The 22034-nt window shown below is 44.0% G+C and overlaps 1 protein-coding gene across 5 annotated transcripts in view; it reads left to right on the top strand.

The window, feature by feature from the left end:
* Nucleotides 1-22034, top strand: part of mypn (myopalladin) — a 285202-nt gene that overhangs the window by 135442 nt on the left and 127726 nt on the right. For all 5 annotated transcript variants that reach the window (XM_072239158.1, XM_072239157.1, XM_072239159.1 and 2 more), the window contains 3 exons: nt 11459-11510; nt 13059-13185; nt 14831-14902. In XM_072239158.1, coding sequence (XP_072095259.1) covers nt 11459-11510; nt 13059-13185; nt 14831-14902 — 251 coding nt within the window. The remainder of the gene's footprint in view (nt 1-11458; nt 11511-13058; nt 13186-14830; nt 14903-22034) is intronic.

Below are 22034 nucleotides of genomic sequence, written 5' to 3'. Positions count from 1 at the left end.
GGCTGACAGGCAGGAGGCAGCAAGTGGGAATAAAGGGAGCTTTATCTGGTTGGCTGCCATTGATGGCTTTGTGGCAAAGTTTGCGGATGATACAAAGATAGGTGGAGAGGTAGGTAGTGCTGAGGATGCAATGCTATTGCAGCAGGACTTAGACAAATTGGAAGAATGGGCAAAAAGTGGCAGATGGAATGTAGTGTTGGGAAATGTATGATAACGCATTTTGGTAAAAGGAACAATAGTGCAGACTGTTACCTAAGTGAGAAAATTCAAATATCAGAGGTGCAAAGGGACTTATGAGACCTCATGCAATACTCCCAGAAGATTAATTCACAGGTTGAGTCTGTGGTAAAGAAGACAAGTCCAATGTTGGCATTTATTTCAAGGCGAATAGAATATAAAAACAGGGAGATAATACTGAAGCTTTTTAAGACACTAGTCAGACTGCACTTGGAGTATTGTCAACAGTTTTGGGCTCCTTATCTCAGAAAGGATGTATTGTCATTGGAGAGAGTCCAGAGGAGGTTCATGAGGATGATTCTGGGAATGAAGGAGTTAACATATGCAGAGCAGCTTTAGGCCTGTAACTACCAGAATTTAGAAGAATGTGTACGGATTTCGTTGAAACCTACCAAATGTTGAAAGGACTAGATGAGATGGATGTGGAGAGGGTGCTTACCTTGGAAACTAAATTCCAGTGTGTTGGTATTTCAGTACAATAAAGGAGATTACAATGGCATGAGAAGGGAACTGGCTAAGGTTGACTGGAAAGGGACACTAGCAGGAAGGACAGCAGAACAGCAATGGGTGGAGTTTCTGCAAAAAATGAGGGAAGTGCAAACAGATATATACCAAATAAGAAGAAATTTTTGAATGGAAGAAGGACACCACCGTGGCTGACAAGCGAAGTCAGAGCAAAAGAGAGGGCATACAAGGAAGCCAAAGCTAGTGGGAAGTTAGAGGATTGGGAAGCTTTTGAAAATTTGCAGAAGGAAACTAAGAAGGTCATTAGGAAGGAAAAGATGAATTATGAAAGGAAGCTGGTGACTAATATCAAAGAAGATACTAAAAGCTTTTTTAAGTATATAAAGGATAAAAGAGAGTTGAGGGTAGATATAGGACCAATAGAAAATGACGCTAGAGATATTGTAATGAGAGACGCAGAGATGGCAGAGGAACTGAATGCGTATTTTGCATCAGTTTTCACAGTGGAAGACATCTGCAGTATACCGGACATTCAAGAGTGTCAGGAAGTGAAGTATATGCAGTGAAAATTACATCTCAGGAGGTGCTCAGGAAGCTTAATGGTCTGAGGGTGGATAAATCTCCTGAATTTGATGGAATGCACTCTCGGGTACTGAAGGAAGTAGCTGGAGAGATTGCAGAGGCATTAACAATGATCTTTCAAGAATTGATAGATTCTGGCATTGTACTGGATGACTGGAAAATTGCAAATGTTACTCCGCTATTTAAGAAGGGTAGGAGGCAGCAGAAAGGAAGCTATAGACCTGTTAGCCTGACATCAATGGTTGAGAAGTTGTTGGAATTCATTATTAGGGATGAGATTACGGAATACCTGGAGGCATATGACAAAATAGGCCAAAGCCAGCATGGTTTCCTGAAAGGAAAATCCTGCCTGACTAACCTACTGCAATTTTTTGAGGAGATTACAACCAGGGTAGACAAAGCAGATGCAATAGATGTGCAGTATTTGGATTTTCAGAAGGCCTTTGACAAGCTGTCACACATGAGGTTGCCCAGCAAGATAAGAGCCCGTGGAATTACAGCGAAGTTACTAGCATGGGTGGAGCATTGGCTGATCAGCAGAAAACAGAGTGGGAATAAAGAGATCCTATTCTGGCTGGCTGCCGGTTACCAGTGGATTTCCACAGGGGTTGGTGTTGGGACCGCTGCTTTTTACGATGTATGTCAATGATTTGGACTATGGGATTGAAGCACCTTCAATAACTCCAAAAGACTGAGGTTTGGTAGAATACTGAAAGGCTTTTATTCGCTGTACAATACGACCTCCACGGTGAGTGTCTGCCCCCTTTATACAGGATTCTGTGGGAGGAGCCACAGGGGCAGTCAGCAGAGGGACATGTCCATACAGTTAACCCAGTTACTACATATATATATGGTTTACCACATTCACCCCTCCTTTTTTAAAAAAAAGAGTCCCGCGGGGTGAAGTGACTGACAATATTTACAAGAAGTATATTTACGGGTCAAGTCTAGCAGGCGGTCAGGTCCGTCGCTGTGATCTACATAGCACCAGTGGTGATTGCATTGGCGACGGCGGTTGTGCTGACTCGGGCCTGACCTGAGGTGTCAGCACATTAGGCATTGTTAATCCCTCCTGCGTGTGCATCGCTCCTGATATGGGAGTGTCGTGCGGTGTCTGTGTAGGGTTTGGAGTGTGCGGTGTCTCGTGGGTACATACATCGGTGGATATGGGGTCAATAGTCACCACGGAGTGTTCAGGGTAGGGGCCCGGTACTCCTGCGGGTGTCAGGTTGCGGATGGAGACCGTGTCCTCCCGCCCACCAGGTAAAACCACATAGGCGTACTGAGGGTTCGCATGAAGTAAGTGAACCCTCTCGACCATCGGGGAGTATTTATTGCTCCTCGCATGTTTCCGGAGCAGTGCTGGCCCCAGGCACGTCAGCCAAGTTGGTAGGGTGGTTCCAGTGGTCGACTTTCTGGGAAAAGAAAAGAGCCGCTCATGAGGGGTGGCATTGGTGGCTGTGCATAACAGGGAGTGGATGGAGTGGAGTGCCTCGGGAAGGACCTCCTGCCAGCGGGGGACCGGCAGTCCCTTTGACCTGAGGGCTAAGAGTGTGCCTTTCCACACCGTGCCATTCTCCTTCTCCACCTGTCCATTCCCCTGGGGATTATAGCTCGTGGTCCTACTAGTTGCAATTCCCCTAGCCAGTAGATATTGGCGCAGCTTGTCACTCATAAACGAGGACCCTCTGTCACTGTGGATATAGCATGGGTATCCGAACAGAGTAAAGAGCTTGCGCAGGGCTTTTATAACTGACGTGGTAGTGGTGTCAGGGCAGAGGTCGGCAAAGGGGAACCGCGAGTACTCGTCGATAACGTTAAAAAAGTACACATTGCGGTTGGTGGAGGGAAGGGGGCCCTTAAAGTCAACACTCAGTCGCTCAAAAGGGTGGGTGGTCTTGATGAGTTGTGCCTTTTCGGGTCAGTAGAAGTGTGGTTTGTACTCTGCGCAGACTTGGCAGTCCCTGGTCATCATCCTGATCTCCTCAAGGGAGTGAGGCAGGTTCCGGGCTTTCACGAAGTGGAAAAGCCGGGTGACCCCCGGGTGGCAAAGATCTACATGTAGGGCGTATAGCCGGTTGATCTGCGTGCTGGCGCATGTTCCCCAGGGTAGGGCATCGGAGGGCTCGTTGAGCTTCCCAGGCTGTACATGATGTCATAGTTGTAGGTGGAGAGTTCGATTCTCCACCTCAGAATTTTATCATTTTTGATCTTGTCCCACTGTTGGTTATTAAGCATGAATGCGACTGAGCGCTGGTCAGTTAGCAGGGTGAACCTTTTGCCGGCAAGATAGTGCCTCCAGTGCCTAATAGCTTCCACTATGGCCTGAGCTTCTTTCTCTACCGCGGAGTGCCAAATTTCAGGGCCTTGAAGGGTACGGGAGAAGAACGCCACTGGTCTTCCCGCCTGGTTGAGGGTAGCAGCCAGCGCGAAGTCGGAGGCGTCACTCTCTACTTGGAAGGGAATGGCCTCATCCACCGCATGCATTGCTGCTTTGGCTATGTCCCCTTTTATGCGGATGAAGGCCGCGCGGGCCTTGGCAGAGAGGGGGAATGTGGTGGACTTGACCAGGGGCGGGCCTTGACTGCATAGTTAGAGACCCATTGGGCATAATATGAAAAGAAGCCCAGGCACCTTTTGAGGGCTCTGAGGGTGTTGGGAAGAGGGAGTTCCAACAGGGAGCGCATATTGTCGGGGTCAGGGCCAATGACTCCATTCTCCATGACACACCCAAGGATAGCAAGTCGGGTGGTCCCAAATACACACTTGTCCTTGCTATAGGTGAGATTGAAAGCTTTGGCCGCTTGGAGAAATTTTTGGAGGTTGTTGTCGTGATCCTGCCAGTCGTGACAGCAGATGGTGATGTTATCCAGATATGGGAATGTGGCCTTCAGTTGCCACTGGTCCACCATCCAGTCCATTGCCCTCTGGAAGACAGATACACCATTCGTGACACTGAAAGGGACACGCAGGAATTGATAAAGCCTGCCGTCCACCTCGAAGGCGGTGTAAGGGCGGTCCTCCCAGTGGATGGGGAGCTGATGGTAAGCGGATTTTAGGTCTATGGTCGAGTACACCTTGTACTGTGCTATCTGATTGACCATATCCGCAATGTGGGGTAGAGGGTACGCGTCGAGCTGCATGAACCTGTTGATGGTCTGGCTATAGTCCACGACCATCCTATTCTTCTCCCCGTTCCGAACAACGACCACCTGCGCCCTCCAAGGACTTGTGCTTGCCTCAATGACCCTCTCCCTGAGCAGCCGCTGCACCTCCGACTTAATGAAAGCTCTGTCCCCTGTGCTGTACCTCCTGCTTTTAGTTGCTACAGGTTTACAGTCAGGGGTCAGGTTGGCGAACAGCCGTGGGGGAGGGATCCTGAGGGTGGAGTCGGTAGTGTGGCAGTTGGTATGGTGTTGGGTGGGATGTGCAGGTCGGTGTGTGTGTGTGGTCAGTAGCAGGGTATGTGACATATCTCTACAAAACTGGGGATTTACAACAGTAATTGGTGGGAGGGGCCCATCATACTTCATTGTCACACTTTTCAGGTTGCTCCGGAAGTTGAGCCCCAATAGCACAGGGGCACACAGTTGAAGCATGACCAGTAACGTAAAGTCTCGATATTCTGTGCCCTGCACCACTAGTGTCGCTACACAACCCCCCCCCCCCCCAGATGTCTGTTGTATGCGACCCGGAAGCCATGGTGACCGCCTGGCTTATTGGCCGTATCATGAGTCCACAATGCAGCACTGTGTCTGGGCGGATAAAACTCTCCGTGCTGCCTGTGTCAAACAGGCAGCTTGTCCTGTGCCCCTCCACCAGGATGTCCATCATTGACCTTGCGAGCTGGTGGGGAGCGCTTTGGTCGAGGGTCACAGAAGCCAAGGTTGGGTTGCTGTCTTGGTCCGGCGCGGTGGGGTGCCCCGTGAGCACCCGCTGGGCGTAGGCGGTAGGAGGTGGCGCCGACCAAGATGGCCGCCCCCATGTCTTGCACGTGGTGGCGGCGTGCAGGGAAGATGGTGGCAGGCAAGATGGCGACCCCCACGTCTCGCATGCAGCGCTGCTCGATCCCACTCACGGTTTGGACTTACAGACCTTGGCAAAGTGGCCCTTCTTTCCGCAGCTGGAGCAGGTAGCTTGTGGGGCTGGGCAGCGTTTCCGGGGGTGCTTCTCGCGACTGGCGGCAGCCGAGGTCGATTCGCTGGCGGGTTGCGGGGACTGCAGCGTCCACGAGGCCATCGGAGGATCGCGTGCCTGGAGAGCCTCAGAGTTGTGCAGACTGGCCTCCAGTGTATTGGCCAGCTCGATCACTGAACTTAAGGTAAGATCGGCTTTTTCCAGCAGCGGCTGGTGCACATACACTGACCTGGTCCCCGTGACGAAGGCGTCTCTCGCTAGGAGCTCTGCATGCTGTGCCGCCATCAGCTCCTGGCAATTGCAGGCCCGCATGAGCGTCCGTAGGGCCTGGACGAACTCAGCACTCGATTCCCTGGGGCATTGTTGCGGAGCTGCTAAGCAGTGCCGAGCGTAGACGCTGTTGGTCGGCCGCAGGTATTATCCTTTGAAGGCACTCATCGCGCTGTCGTAGTTCGGCTGGTCTCTGATCAGCGAATAGACCCGTGGACTGACCCTGGAGAGTAGAACTCTGTGCTTCGCTACGGGGTCGGTCGCTTTAATCTCATCTAGGTACGCTTTGAAGCAGGCCAGCCAGAGTTCGAAAGTGTTCCCAGCTTCAGGTGTTTGTGGATCGAGGTCTAATTTGTCGGGTCTCAGTGTATGTTCCATGCTTTAAAATGTACAGCGAATAAAATTGAAGCACCTTCAATACTCCAAAAGACTGAGGTTTGGTAAAATACTGAAAGGCTTTTATTCGCTATACAATACGACCTCCACGGTGAGTGTCTGCCCCTGGACTGAGGGGGAGGGGCAAGGCGAAACACCTTTATACAGGACTCTGTGGGAGGAGCCACAGGGGCAATCAGCAGAGGGGTGTGTCCAGACAGTTAACCCAGTTACAACATATATATATGGTTTACCACAGGGATTAATAGATTTGTGGCTAAATTTGCTGATGATACAAAGATAGGCAGGGGAGCGGGTAGTGTTGAGGAAACAGGGAGGCTGCAGAGAGACTTAGATAGTTTAGGGGAATGGGGAAAGAAGTGGCAAATGAAATACAATATTGGAAAGTGTATAGTCATGCACTTTGGTGGAAGAAACAAATGGGCAGACTATTATTTAGATGGGGAGAGAATTCAAAATGCAGAGATGCAAAGGGACTTGGGAGTCCTTGGGCAGAATACCCTAAAGGTTAACCTCCAGGTTGAGTCGGTGGTGAAGAAGATGAATGCATTCATTTCTGGAGGTATAGAATATAAGAGCAAGGATTTAATGTTGGGGTTCTATAAGGCACTCGTGAGACCACACTCGGAGTATTGTGTGCAGTTTTGGGCTCCTTATTTCAGAAAGGATATACTGACATTGGAGAGGGTTCAGAGAACATTCACAAGAATGATTCCAGGAATGAAAGGGTTACCGTATGAGGAACTTCTGGCAGCTCTTGGGCTGTATTCCCTGGAGTTCAGGAGAATGAGGGTTGATCTCATAGAAACATTCCAAATATTAAAAGGCTGAACAGATTAGATATGGCAAAGTTGTTTCCCATGGTCAGGGAGTCTAGGACAAGAGGGTACGACTTCAGGATTGAAAGACATCCATTTAGAACAGAAATGAGGAAAATTATTTTAGTCAGAGGGTGGTAAATCTGTGGAATTTGTTGCCATGAGTGGCTGTGGAGGCCAAGTCGTTGGGTGCACTTAAGGCAGAGATAGATAGGTTCTTGATTAGCCAGGGCATTAAAGGGTATGGGGAGAAGGCAGAGGAGTGGGGATGACTGAAAGAATTGGATCAGCCCATGATTGAATGGCGGAGCGGACTCAATGGGCCGAACGGCCTACTTCTGTTCCTGTATCTTACGGTCTTATGGTTATGGTGAGGGTATCCAGAATTAGAGGGTACAGCCTCAAAATTGAGGATCGACCTTTCAGAACAGAAGTAAGGAGGCATTTTTTTTAGTCAAAGATTGGTGAATATGTGGAATGCTCTGCCACAGACTGCAGTGGAGGCCAAGTCCAAGGATATATTTAATGCAGGTGTTGATAGATTCCTGATTGGTCAGGATTCATCAAGGGATGGTGAAAAGCCACGTATATAGGGTTGAATGGAATATGGGATCAGCCATTATGGAATGGCAGGGCAGAATCGATGGGCTGAATGGCCTGATTTTGCTCCTAATGCTTATGGTCTTATGGTCTAAGATTTCCTGACCTTCCATAAACAAAGAACAGAAAAGAGATTACCATTTAAAAAGGAGTTTCTGCTGCTGGCCACATGTTCCTCTTCGTCCCATTTCGAATCTCCGCATGTTCATAGGGCACCTCACATCCACAATAGTTGTTCTCCTAAAGTTATCACTGCCAGCATGTTTAAAGTGTCTGCTTTGATATCCATTTCTTACCAGTTCAAATATTCAATTCCAGTGTCATTGGCTGTAGGTCATGTGTCTGACCTTTAACACCTTTTCATTGGCTCTACATCCATTTATTTCGCTCTTCCCAGCAAGTGAAAATTGGTAATTTATGGCTTTTTGTTATCAATCAGCCACCGGCTTGAATCATGCAGATCAACATTCACAAGCCTGCATGTTATATCCAACCAAAGAACATCTCATAAATAACTTCTTATTTGGAAATGAGCCCTAGTTCAGCAGGTTACCTGAGGCATCCGGTCTACTTTAAAACATTGAATCAGCCAAAAAACTGACTCACAAAATGGAGAACCCAGTCTTCTTCATAAAATGGCAGCCTCCATCGCCTTCCTTATGGCAAGAACAAAGGCAATTGGTCCATCTGCTTCCACTGTCCTTGATTCATTCAAGTTCACTGATTTGTAGACTGTAGTTCTTTCTGGCCAACAGGGGCCAGTACATTTTGGCTCAATTAAATGGCTGACTAATTATGTAAGGTTTCATGGAAGTAGTTAAAAAAGTATAAAAAATACAAATTACTATTTAACTGAGTAAAAAATTATATATTTAAATGAAATACAAAACAAATTAGAGCACTACTAATATTACTACAATACTATAAAGCTGTGTATTAGTCCGTAATATTTACCAATGAAGGAATTCATCAAGTGTATGCTGATATGGTACTTGATTACTTTATTGTCGCCGAACAATTGAGCGTACAATCATCACAGCGATATTTGATTCTGTGCTTCGTGCTCCCTGGATTACAAATCGATAGTAAATATTAAAAATTTAAGTTATAAATCAACAATCCATTCTTAGACCCTTAACATCAAGGTTTAACACTTTTCCCAATAACCAACAATTTCTTTATCAGTTCCTGACATTTTTGAACAACATAATTATGTAATCCATTGCTTTCTTTGAACCTAATAGTGCTGTGTGTTTGTAGCAAAGGGAACTATCTGACATGACACAATAAAAAAGGCCTATTTCATCGGCATTGTAGATATCATCTGCACAAAATTTTTGAAGCAATGTTTCTGCACTTACAACATCAACAGTACCTATCTTGCTATGGGCTTTCTTGAATTAATGTGGTACCTACATCACCATCAAGACAACTAACCACATGCTACTTTAAAATCATTGTGACCTAGCTTCCTAGCTGGCTCGTCTGACTTGTTTTTTAACATTGGTCTACTGACATGCTTCCAGTTATAATGGAATACTATGGACTGGGGCCCTCTTCAAGATTTGTATCCTTATCTTCAGGCTTTCATTTTTGGGATGTACCCTGTTGTCCATCGCATAATGCCCATTCTTCTTGCCATTCATCTTGCTGATGTATCAAACATGCAATTGTAGATTTCAACACTTCAGTTATCTCTGCCAGCTGACGATGAGTGGTGTTAGGCAGATTGCTTTTAATTTGGTTCAGGTGGGTAATTTTTTTGGCTAGTGTCAGATCTTTTTGTGGAAAGGATCTCAAAAAATTTTAAAAGTCAAAATAATCATTGCTTTTTGAATTGGTATCCATCAGTCCAAATGGATAACCTAACATAAGCATACACAACTAACACAATTGTTCACTCTGAGCATGGAGTAGTGTGCAACGATCACCCAAGTGCATGGAACTCATCGTCTTCTGCTCCAGTTAAGCAGCAGTGTGTCCCAAATAAACAAAGTGAATCCTGGCTATTTTCTCATTTATTATTGTTCTTTAAGAGTTATCCCAAATAAGCAGCTGCCCCGATTAACCAATCGTACCAGAAATTGCAGTCTACTGTATTTTGTTTTATGTGCCATGTGTGAAATATGCTTTGTGGGTGCACCGTGGTCTGGAGGAACATTGTTTGGTTTGGTTGTATACTGTATACGTACAGCTAGATGAGATTAAGTTTGAGCTTGGGCTATTGTTTGTATCATGTTTTGAAAAAGGGTTGTTGTGTCATTCATATTTCTGTAGTTCTATTGCTTCATAGTAACACAACAGGCTCAGAATGTACATTCCCCTTTACTTAGAAGAATCTAGTCATAAACGCTTTGAAATTTGTGATGATACCCTTGTTTAAGTTTAGAAGTTGTGGCATTCCAATTAGGGACAATAAATTGTCACCGAATGAGTAAGAAACTGAAAACTGTCAACTGTGACTGTGTTTTCATTATACTTACTGGTTCATTTCTTCCTTTGCAGAGTAGACAAGGAATGGATTAATAATTCATCCGTTCATTGTTCATCCCAGGGCAGTGGAAATGCTTAGATGGAAATTAAGATACTGTCGACCTAGCTTTTGTTGGAGCTCACTATTTGTTTTCCAAATGTCAGTTTTATGTGGGTGCCGTGGATTAAGTTAAAGTCTTGTACTAAAATATACATCGGGCCCTTTCCAGATGCAACTCTGGACATTCTACTTCTTTAATTTAATTGTGTTGCTCAGAAGGAAAGCAGATATTAGATCTGTTCTGTTCAGCATTTCCAGGAGAGTACACAGCTGTGCAAGCAGCTGCCAGCATGATTATTACAGTTTTCATAAAGCCTTGCTGAAAAGCAGCAATTGTCCTTCAGTGTCTCAGGTCTCCTGTGTGCTACTGCAAATCCATGTCTACTTCCCTTCTCAGCACTTCTCTACAGGTAGCCAACAGTTATCTCTCATCACCAACATGCTGTCTGAAGATGTGTCATAGAGACGGGTGTTTTAATAGACTCCTTAAAATCAGCCCTGTAGGTCACTATTGATCATACATTGAGCCCTTGTAATTTCTAATCCCATTTTACTTCATGGTGCCCAAGAGGTCTGAATAAATTTCTATAAGTGATGGAGTTCCTCTTGTCCTTACCTAACAACCGCATCAGCCTCCATATCGAACACATCATCTTCCGCAGCTTCCGCCATCTCTTCCACCAAATTGGGGGAATGCTTCCTTGAGCACCTCTGCTCCATCTGCCAAAAATGGAACTTCTCAGTGGGCAAACATTTTAATTCTTATTCCCATTCCCATTCCAACATATCAGTCCACAGCCTCCTCTTGTGCCAAAATAAGGCCACCCTCAGAGTGGAGGAAGAACACCTTATATTCCATATTAGTAGTCTTCAACCCGAAATTATGAATATCGATTTGTCGTTCCGATATAAAAAGATTCCCCCCCCCCCTTCTTCTGTTCCCCTCTCTGGCCTCTTACCTCTTTTCACCTGCCTATTATTACCCCCTGGGTCCTCTCCTCCTTCCCATTCTCCTGTGGTCCACCTTCCTCTCCTATCAGCTTCCTTCTTCTCAAGCCCTTTATCTTTCCCACCCACCTGGCTTCACCTATCACCTTCTAGCTAGCCTCCTTTCCCTCCCCCCACCTTTTCATTCTGGTGTCTTCTCCCTTCCTCAGTCCTAAAAAAAGGGTCTTGGCCGAAACGTTGACTGCTTATTCCTTTCCATTGATGCTACCTGACTTGCTGAGTTCTTCCAATATTTTGTGTGTGTTGCTTTCTATACCTTTGTTTCTCTTGGATGACTGTTGCAGTTCTCATTGATCAACTACTTTGACTTATTTAATTAATTGCTTAATATTTTGTTTTCATAATGAATGGTTCTGCTATGGGAAGTTTTTTATTAAACCCAGTCAATAATCTTTCTTTATGTATTACACAGGTGTCACTTCATCTGAATCTGAACATGATTCTGCAAAGGAAGAAATGAACCAGTAAGTATAATGAAAACACAGTCACAGTTGACAGTTTTCAGTTTGTTACTCGTTTTGTTGATCATCAAATAACTAGATGCATTTACACAGCAGCACCATATCATACAAGGCAGATCAAGGGGTTGTTACCAAACAGTAGTTGGCATTGAAGCACGTAAAGGAGTATTAGGGCAGGCTGTCAAAATCTTGTTGAATGGGATTTGGCACAATTTGGGATGGGCAGTAAATTATTTCAGCATCTGCAGAATTCCTCGTGTTTGTGAATTATTTCAAGTGATACTTAGAATGACTGAACATTCATAGAAAATAGGAGTGAGATTAGCTTCAGAATAGTGGAAGTAGTAAAAACAAGGATGAATGTTTCAGCAACAAAGGAGTGAAGCCACAGTGGAGACTGGTTTCAAAAATGACATAAAATGTATTCAGGAGTGTATATCAATTTCATAAGTGACAATAAATTGGCCAGAAAATTGGTGTGCCTTAGAAGGAAAGCAGCCACTGGGATTTCTTCACTATTTAGGGAACAGTGTTTCTGGCAGGGACTGAAGTCAGTGGCTTTGGTCTTCCCTGTATTTAATTGGAGCAAACATTTGTTTATCTGGTATTGCACGTTGAATAGATTGTCCGATAATTTAGAAACAATGAAAAGGTTGAGGTCAATCCAAATTTTGTTAACATATTTAAGTAAGCAGATGCTATGTTGTTAGGTAATGTTACTGAGGGACAGCATGTAGATGACAAACAGGTGCCGAGCTAATGCCTCTTATTATGCTTGTAACCTAATATGTTGTCTTGGAAATTATTGGTAATCCAGAAGACACATCAAGAAGCTCACCTAGTGTACACCATTTGTTCACCAAACAGAAACAATAAGCACATGTGTGTCATTTTATGAATTTGTTTTCTTTTGTTGAACATTCTGTGCTGTGGGATTATTTTTTGTGGTATGACAACACAGGAACTATCATGTAAATATTATAAATTCCAGAGTATCAGATAATGCTGTAATTATTTCTCCAAAAAGAATATTTTGATATTCATAACATGAATTCTGTATTTTTTGATTGCTTGGTTGATGTTTGATCATTTCTGATACTGGGAACCCATCTTCCCTATACACATAAACACAAGAGATTCTGCAGATGCTGGAAATCCAGAGTAACACACATAAAATGCTGGATGAACTCTATAGGTCAGACTGCATCCAGGGAGAGGAACTAACATTTGACATTTTGGGCCAAGACTGGAGAGGAAGCGGGGGAAGAAGCCTGCGTAAAGGTAGAGGGGGAGGGAGATGAGTACAAGAAGAAGGAGTGAAACCAGGCGAGGGCAAAGGTAGGTGGGAAGGGGAATGAAGTGAGAAGCTGGGGGGTATCATGAAAGACAACATATCATTATTATTTACTTAATACTCCGGTTCATTAAGTGTAATGATTTAAAGAGTTAGTGTTTTTTACTCTTCATTTTTGAACCTCACATTGTATAAGACAAAACTAAAATGAAAACAATATCAGCTTTTGTAGTTAACATTTTTTTTAAAATTTTTAGGATTCAGGATCCAAACCCCATTGGTGTTGTCGATCGCTCCTCTCCTCACAATTCTCCAAATCTTCATTCAGAGTGTCACCAGTTAAATTGCCCAGGTGTCCAGTCTCCAGTACAACCTATACAAAAGGTATTATCAGGTCTGTCTTGTTTTCAGCATTTACTTGGAGTCATGGAGAATTAAGTATGTAAGTTGAGTTTTTGGCCATCACATCTTTTTCACCCAGGGTTGTCCTCCCAATATCAATGTTCTTGCCTTATCTCCATGTTGTCTGATGTTCTTAAAAATCCACCTAGTATTCATTTAAAAATATTGCAAATTTATATAAATTATTCATTTCTCTGAAAAATAAGATTATTTACTTACTCACTGCCCATTATGCTGCAGGCAATTAGGACAGCGATGAAGGTTGTCTATATCTGGCAGTGTTCAGGGCTTCCTTAATCGTGTCAGTAGCTTCCACTCAGTTTTCACCACAGTCAGTCATGCAAATCCCACCTGTAGACTCAGGAATACCATCACATTCAGCTGTAGGATTCTTCATTGCAGTTTCCGTAATAATTTTGTTTTACCAGTCAGGGTTGATAGCCCTAAGCCGGACCCTCAAATGTGGAGGAACAGTGGATTACTCTTTGTCCGGCCTATTCCCTTTTGGCATGGGTAACCCTATCAGGAGCCAAAGCATAATGCCCTGGCTTCTGCCAACATAGCTCTGTGGGTATTTAAGGCACACACACTTCCAAACCCTATGACAAGGTTGTGGTCCTTTTGGAGGGAAAAGTAAGATGTCCGATCTTTATTAGAATTCAATAAGGTGAAGAGATCCATCCAATGAGTACAGAGAATCTGCATTGAGCAGAAGATGCTCCATGACCTTATCCCTGAGCCTCCTCTGATGTGGCCTTGAAAATAGCTCAAAAAGGAAATTCATAGAATCAAGCATCAGTCTGTTTTCCTGGGAACCTTCGGCATCCGCTAGTCTCATGAGACCATGGATTTGCGCCTCGGAAGATTTCCAGGACGCAGGCTTGGGCAAGGTTGTATGGAAGACCAGCAGTTGCCCATGCTGCAAGTCTCCCCTCTCCATGCCACCGATGTTGTCCAAGGGAAGGATATTAGGACCCATACAGCTTGGCACCGGTGTCGTCGCAGAGCAATGTGTGGTTAAGTGCCTTGCTCAAGGACACATATGCTGCCTCAGCCAAGGCTCGAACTAGCGACCTTCAAGTCACTAGATGAATGCCTTAACCACTTGGCCACGTGCCAACTTGGCCTGGGAATATTAACGTAATTTATATCATCTGTGTGGAACAGTGCTTGTAAATTTTGCCTTATTACTGAAATGCTAGCAAGTCTGCAAAAATTAAATGATGTAGAGGCTGACAATATGGAACAAGAGGTGAAAGATGTTGAAAATGCTCAACAAAGAGGTATCTCAACCTTGCTTGACCTCTTCTTTCTTCTTCCCACCCTATTGTGGACATTCTATTTTGTTCTTTTTTCCTCCCTCCCCTTTTCTCAACATAGTAAATCTATTTTAATAGTTTCAGTTCTGGATAGAAGGTCAATGACTTAAATGTAAACTTTCTTTTGCTCCGATAAATGCTTCCTGAGTCTGTTGAGTATTTCTATAATACAGTTTTGATTGTATTAACTCATCTACTCTGTTTTAGAATACGTACCTTGGAAATTCAGAGGGTATGATTTTAATTTTTGTTTTAAGCTCTGCTTATTCCTTTCCTGAAACAAAGTAAACCTATTATTCTGTCCTCAGATACAAAGCCCAACAAATTTTCTCCAAGGATTGGATGGGCTTCCCCTCATGGCTGCTCCAGTTTTCATCAAGGTATTGTAAATTGATAGAAATAGTTTGATACTTGCAGATAATGGCCTAGCAATCCATCTGTATAGTGTCAGAATACTAGCATGGCACAGTACAAAATTGTGTTATGGTGGCTTTAATGGATTCTGCACATTACTGAGGCAGTCAACACCAGATGCTAATGGTGAATAGACTTCATGAGTCATTGTTTTCAAAGAGCCTAACAATGTTCCTTTTTGACATCCACATCGTGTAAATGATGTCACTAATAATGGATTGTCCAAAAGTTTATCTCACAATAATTTATACCACATTGGTTTTAGTAGCAACTGCTGTTGTTCACACCAAGAAAAGAATAGCTTTAAATAATGCTGAAGGTTTAAACCAAAAAACAAATCTTAAGAAGGGCCAGATGCATTTCACCTGCATTCATAGCTGGACTACAGCACAACTCTCAAACAATCCACAGGTAGACAATTAGAACTTAGATCAAGGTCACCACATCTCCAGATGGTTTCAGCAACTTCCCCCTCAGAGTTTATTGGTCAGAACAGCCAGAAGAAATCCTGTGAAAAGAGGAATGGGTTCCATGATGAATAGGTGAGAAATGAGTAGAAACAAAATGTCTGACAGATGAGGGACTAGAGACTTTTATAAGCAAGTAGCCTCTAATCATAAAAACAAGAGATTCTGCAGTTGCTGGAATCTTGAGCAACATGCACAAAATGCCGGAAGGACTTGAATTCTACAATTGTAATTAATAGCTTGTCTGTTCTTCGTTCCTTTAAAATTATGTACCTTAAGAATCTCCTAACATTATCTGAATGTAGGGCATCTCTCCTGTTTTGCCACATTAACTCTTTACAGGTATCCTCAACATTTTTTTACTAGCTTCTACAATGCTTTTTCCAGTACACAAGTGCAAAGGAGAACAAAATAATTGTAACTCCAGATCTGATGCAGCACAAAACATAACACAGTAAGATAAAGAATAGAATAATAAAACACAATAAATAAAAATAAATAAGATAGCTTATACACATAGATTGATTGTGTGTCCATAAAGTGACATTAGACCTCTGTGACTGGACATTTTAGGGTGCTGTATTTGCTTGGGCCAGAGAACCAGAATCAAAGTAGGGTAATATACCTGAAGGAAAATGGCTCTATTCATCAAGAGTATAAAACGGACCCTCACAGCTCTTTTGAGAGTCAAGTCAGGCTTTCTAAGTCAGTTATCACAAAAATCTGTAGCTTCTGTGGGCAGTGCTCCATACACACGCTTACACCTGGGCTGTTCAGGTTGTAGAGTACAAGGGCATTGACACCCTAAACTTCATGACTTCCAGATTACTCTAAACTGTGGCAGTCAATCCATTATCATGCATTTCAGTTTGCTAATGCTAATACTCCCTACTTAAGACTGCCTCCTTTTTCTTGAAAGAAAACCCTGTAGCGGAGTTTATTTTGTAAAGATCCAAGGTTCATTGCACAATGTATTTCTGTTACTTAGTAATTTTTGTGTAACTCAAGGTCAAAAGAATCATGTCATATTTCCAGGGAGCCTACATCCCTGTTGTTATCAGGATGTAGAGTACGTGTTCACCATTATATTTCAGTAGCCATGGATTATCCCTCTTCCTTTACTTTTCATTCCTATACTGACTATTAGAGAAAAGTTTCCTTATAATGACTGCAAGGAGGCTGATGGAAAATGCTATCAGGCTCCACTAGATGAGAATGCATTGTGTTTGCATTGTTCTGGGGATGCTTGTCAGTGCAAGAGGCTAGCAAGAGAGAGGGTAGGAGCTCTCAGTGACAAAGGAGGGAATTTATGCCTGGAGCCAGAGGAAGTAAGCAAGATTCTAAATGAGTACTTTGTATTGATATTCACCAAGGGAAAGATCATGGCGGATAATGACCGCACTACGGGTTATGTTGTTATTTGAAGAACATTAAGAGGATATGTCCCTAAGACCTAATTGGATCTATTGAGAAAGGCCATAGAAAGAACTGCAGAGCTTTGACAAGATACTTTGAATTCCCTTTAGCCACAAGCAAGGTCTCAGAGTAATGGAGAATAACCAGCATTATGTCTTTGTTTGAGAAGGATAATGTGAAGGGTAAGAAGGGAGGTGCAGTGGAGATACATTCCCAAAGGAGCTGTAGGCTGCTTCTTCCCTCCACTAGCCTGCAGATCACCCTTAAGCAAGGTGTTGTACCTGCTTAGCCCGCCCGATCAGGGTTGTGTGAAACCATGGAAGCAGGTGGTGGATGGTATGGGCATAACATTCTAGTTATGTGACCACTTATGCCAGGCAGACAATCTCTGAAGAGTATGGATAATGACTGGGGTCACCCGTCTTGTAAAGACACTACCCAGGAGAAAGCAATGGCAAACCACTTCTTTCTAAAAATTTGCCTACAGTGGTAGGGAAAATAATAAGGTTCTTAGGGATAGTATTTATTCAAATCTGGAAAAAGTAGGGGGCATAGATTTAGGGTAAGAGGGGAAAGCTTTAAATGGCACCTGAGATGTAGCATTTTCATGCAGAGGGTGGTGGGTATATGAAATGAGCTGCCAGATGAAGTGATTGAGGCAACTTCAATTACACCATTTAAGAAGTTCTTGGAGAGGTATATGGAGCGGAGGAGCTTAGAGGGATATGGACAGAACATTGGAAAGCTGTTAGCATGGACTCACTGGGCTGAAGGGCCTGTATAGTGCTGTATTGCTCAATGACTGTATGATTGCCGGCATGGCTTTGTGCGGGGGAGAATACGTCTTACAAACTTGATTGAGTTTTTTTGAAGAAATGAAGGTGATAGATAAATGTAGGCATGTGAATGTTAAATACATGGAGTTCGGCAAAGCTAAGCATTTGATAGGATTCCACATAATAGGCTGATCCAGGAGATTAAGGCACTGAAACTTGGTAGATTAGATTCAAAACTGGCTAAGCCTGAGAAGACAAAGGGTACGTGTGGAGGGATGTTATTCTGACTGGAGGTTTGTGACCAGTGGAATTCTTTGGAAAAGAGTGTAAATCGACCAGTTAGTTCTGGTAAGAAGCTGACACATTCAGAAGCAGCAGCTTCTCGGGGGTGGCGGGGGGGGTGGTGCGCAACCAAAGGTGTTCTTTTCTTTCTTAGATGTGTTTTTATGATTGTAAGACTATACTGGACTCTAAGAACTTCACGTACAGCAGGTCTACTGCATCAGTGTGCTGCTCGTTGATTAGAGTAACCAGCTGGTCTGTTGGAGGAGGAGCTGGCTGGCATGTTAGTGAAGGAAGTGGCCAGTGGGTCGGAGAAGGAGGAGCCTGCCAGGGGGTTGGAGGAGGCACCAGTGTGTTGGAGGAGCCGGACTGGGTTTGGAGGAGCTGACCTGGGCACAGACCATGTTACTCCCTGCAATTCAAAGGCATCGGAGCTGGTACACGAAGGCAGTATGCAATGTAATCATAGGTGACTGTCTTGGATGTTTCTCTTGCAATCGCAAGACCCCGTTGGACATTGATAATGAAAGATGCCACAGGCCTGTTTCCCTTGTTTGATGGTATGGGAGCTGCACAGCCTTGATTATAGCAAGGACTAGGCCTTAAGCTGTGGACTTGCCTGGTCCTGCATTCCAGGTGAGGAGGCAATGTAGTGTAGCAGTTAAGCTCAGTTGGAAGCTGGCTTTTCCTAACAGTGCTGCCCTCCAGTGTTTGACCGGTGGAATGACAGGGTGGATTGCCAGGAACTCTACCATCAATTTGCAGGACAAGACACAAAAACTGATTTCCCTTCCTCCACCATCAACGCTGCCCTCAACTGTATTTCTTCCACTTCATACTCATCTGTTCTTACCCCATCCTCCCACCACCCTACCAGGGATAGGGTTCCTCTTGTTCTTGCCTACCACCCCACCAGCCTCTGCATCCAGCACATAATTCTCCGGAACTTCTGCCTTCTCCTACAGGATTCCACTAGCAAGCACATCTTTCCCTCCCCCACCTCCACTTTCTACTTTCCACAGGGATCATTCCCTATGTGACTCCCTTGTCCTTTCATGCCTCCCCATGATCTCCTGGCACTTATCCTTGCAAGTGAAACAAGTGCTACATCTACCCCTACACCTCCTCCCTCAGTACCATTCAGGGCCCAAACAGTCCTTCCAGGTGAGGCAATACTTCACCTGTGAGTTTGTTGGGGTCATATACTATGTCCGGTGCTCCCAGTGTGGCCTTCTTTATATTAGTGAGACCCAACATAGATTGGGAGACTACTTCATTGAGCACCTATGCTCCGTCTGCCAGAAGAACCTGGATCTCCCAGTGGCCACCCATTTTAATTCCATTTCCCATTCCCATTCTGATATGTCAATCCATGACCTCCTCTACTGTCATGATGAGGCTATACTCAGGTTGGAGGAACAACAGCTTGTATTCAGTCTGGGTAGCCTCCAACCTGATGGCATGAACTTTAATTTCATCCCCATTTCCCTCTCTCCCCTCATCTCCTTGTTTGCCCATCACCTCCTCATGGTGCTCCTCCCCCCTTTTCTTTCTTTCATGCCCTTCAGTCTTCTCCTATTAGATTTCCCCCTTCTCCAGCCCTGTATCTCTTTCACCAATCAACTTCCCAGCTCTTTACTTCATTCTTCCCCCTCCTAGTTTTACCTTTCACCTTGTGTTTCTCTCTCCCCTCTCCCCACCTTTTAAGTCTACTCATCTTTTTTTCTCCAGTCCTGCCGAGGGGTCTCGGCCCAAAACTTCGACTGTACTCTTTTCCATAGATGCTGTCTGGCCTGCTGAGTTTCTTCAGCATTTTGGATTTCCAGTATCTGCGGGTTTTCTCTTGTCTGTGATTGGATTACTACACTGTGAAGCATCTTGCTATTAACATTTGATCTGCTAAAGTGCACACTTCACAGTTGGCCAGATTAAATTTCATCTGAGGTACAAATAGGCTTCAATTATACTGGTGCCTAAGAAGAATGTGGTAACTTGCGTCAATGTTATCATTCAGTAGCAGTTGGCATCCACAGTGATTAAGTGCTTTGAGAGATCAGTGATGAATCATATCAACTTCTGCCTGAGGAGCGCCTTGGATCCACTCCAATTTGCTTACTGTCACGGCATGTCAACAGCAGATGCTGATTGCATTGGTTGTTCACTCAACCCTGGAATATCTGGACAGTAGAGATGCATTCATCAGAATGCTTTTCATTGACTACATTTCTGCATTCAACACTATCATCCCCTCAAAGCTAATCAATAAGCTCCAAGACCTAGGCCTCAGTACCTCCTTTTATATTGGAATCGTGCTTTCTTCACTTGAAGACCCCAGTCAGTTCAGAATGGTAACACCATCTTCACAATCACCATCAGCACAGATGCACCACAAGGCCATATGCTTAGACTCTGCTTTACTCACTGAATACTTATAACTGTGAGGCTAAGTACAGCTTCAATGCTATATTTAAGTTTGCTGACAGCTCCACCATTGCTGGCCGAATCAAAGGTGGTGAGGAATCAGCATATAGAAGGGAGATTGAAAATCTGGTAGAATGGTGACACAACAACATCTCACTCAGTCAGCAAAACTAGAGAGCTGATTATTAACTAAGGGAGAGGGAAACAATTCCAAGAGGACCACAACCTTGTCATGGTTTGGAGTCGTGCATGCCTCAATGACCTGAAGAGCTATGCTGGCTAGACTCAAGGCCTTAAGCTTTGGCTCTTGGTAGGGTTACCCATGGCAAACAGGTAAAAGGATAGAGGCCAGAATAAGAGTGGTTCACAAGTCTTTCACGTTTGGGTATTCAGCTCAGGCTAACAACCCTGACTGGTTAAACAAAACTGTTACAGAAACAGCAATGAAGAATCCTTCTACATCTGTGTGCAATAGTATTCCTGATTCCCCACCCAGGACTTCTATGGCTGACAGTAGTGACAGCACTTCACTGGACCCCTGAAGGGTAGAGGATATGCAGGAATCCAAAGACAGCTTGATGTTGTACGGTAGAGGTGGAGATGAGGGCCCTAATCCACAACTAGGGCACAGTAGAGAAGATAGCCAAGGACAGACAGAGATGAGGGACTATATTGTTGCACAAAATGCCAGCGGTGTAACAGGCAGTAAGTAATAAGTGGAGGAAGCTGGAGGATCATGAACTAGTCCTCATCAGAAGATCAGGGATGGAGAGAATTAGCAACTTTAAATTCCTTGTCATTATTAGTTCAGACGATTTGTCCTGGGTCCAGCACGTAACTGCCATTACAAAGAAGGCTCTGCAGCAGCTCTACTTTCTTAAAAGTTTGAGAAGATTCATTATGTCATCGAAAACTTTAACAAACTTCTATAGATGTGTGATGAAGAGAATACTGACTGGTTATATCACAGCCAGGTATGGCAACACGAATACCATTACATGGAAAGGTAGATACTGCCCGGTCCATCACTAGTAGAGCCCTCCATTGAGTACACCTACAAGGAGCACTGTTGCAAAAAAGCTGCATCCATCCTCGAGGAACACCCACCATCTATACCATGCCCTCTTCTCGCTGCTGCTATCAGGAAGAAGGTACAGGAGCCTCAGGATCCACACCACCAGGTTCAGGAGTGGTTATTATCCTTCAACCATCAGGCACAGTGGGGATAACTTCACTCAACTTCAGTCACCCCACAACCGAGGGATTCACTTTCAGGGGTTGGGTTCTACAACTTGTGTTTTCGATACTTATTACTTATATACTTATTATTATTATTTTGTTTTTTTCCTATTGTTTTGTACTTGCATACTTTGTAATTATTTCCACATTGTTTTTTGTTCATCTTTGTTGCATGCAGTTTTCATTGATTCTATTGTGTTTCTTTGTACCCACTATGAATGCCTGCAAGAAAATGAATCTTAGTGTTGTATGTGGTGATATATATACATTGATAATAAATTTACATTGACTTTGACTTTGATTTGGCAATTCTCATATCTGCAACTTATTTATATCCCGCTATATCCTTTGGCAATATTCTTCACTATCCACAATGTCACCAACTTTGTATCATCTGCAAAATTTCGAACTAATTCATCCACGTTTCATCTAAGTTATTGATATGTATCACAAACAACACAGGACTCTGTAAGAATATCTGTGGAACATCGCTAGTT

Source organism: Mobula birostris, chromosome 21 (genome assembly GCF_030028105.1).
Source record: "Mobula birostris isolate sMobBir1 chromosome 21, sMobBir1.hap1, whole genome shotgun sequence".
Taxonomy (NCBI): Eukaryota; Metazoa; Chordata; class Chondrichthyes; order Myliobatiformes; family Myliobatidae; genus Mobula; species Mobula birostris.
This window is presented reverse-complemented; position numbering and strand designations above follow the sequence as displayed.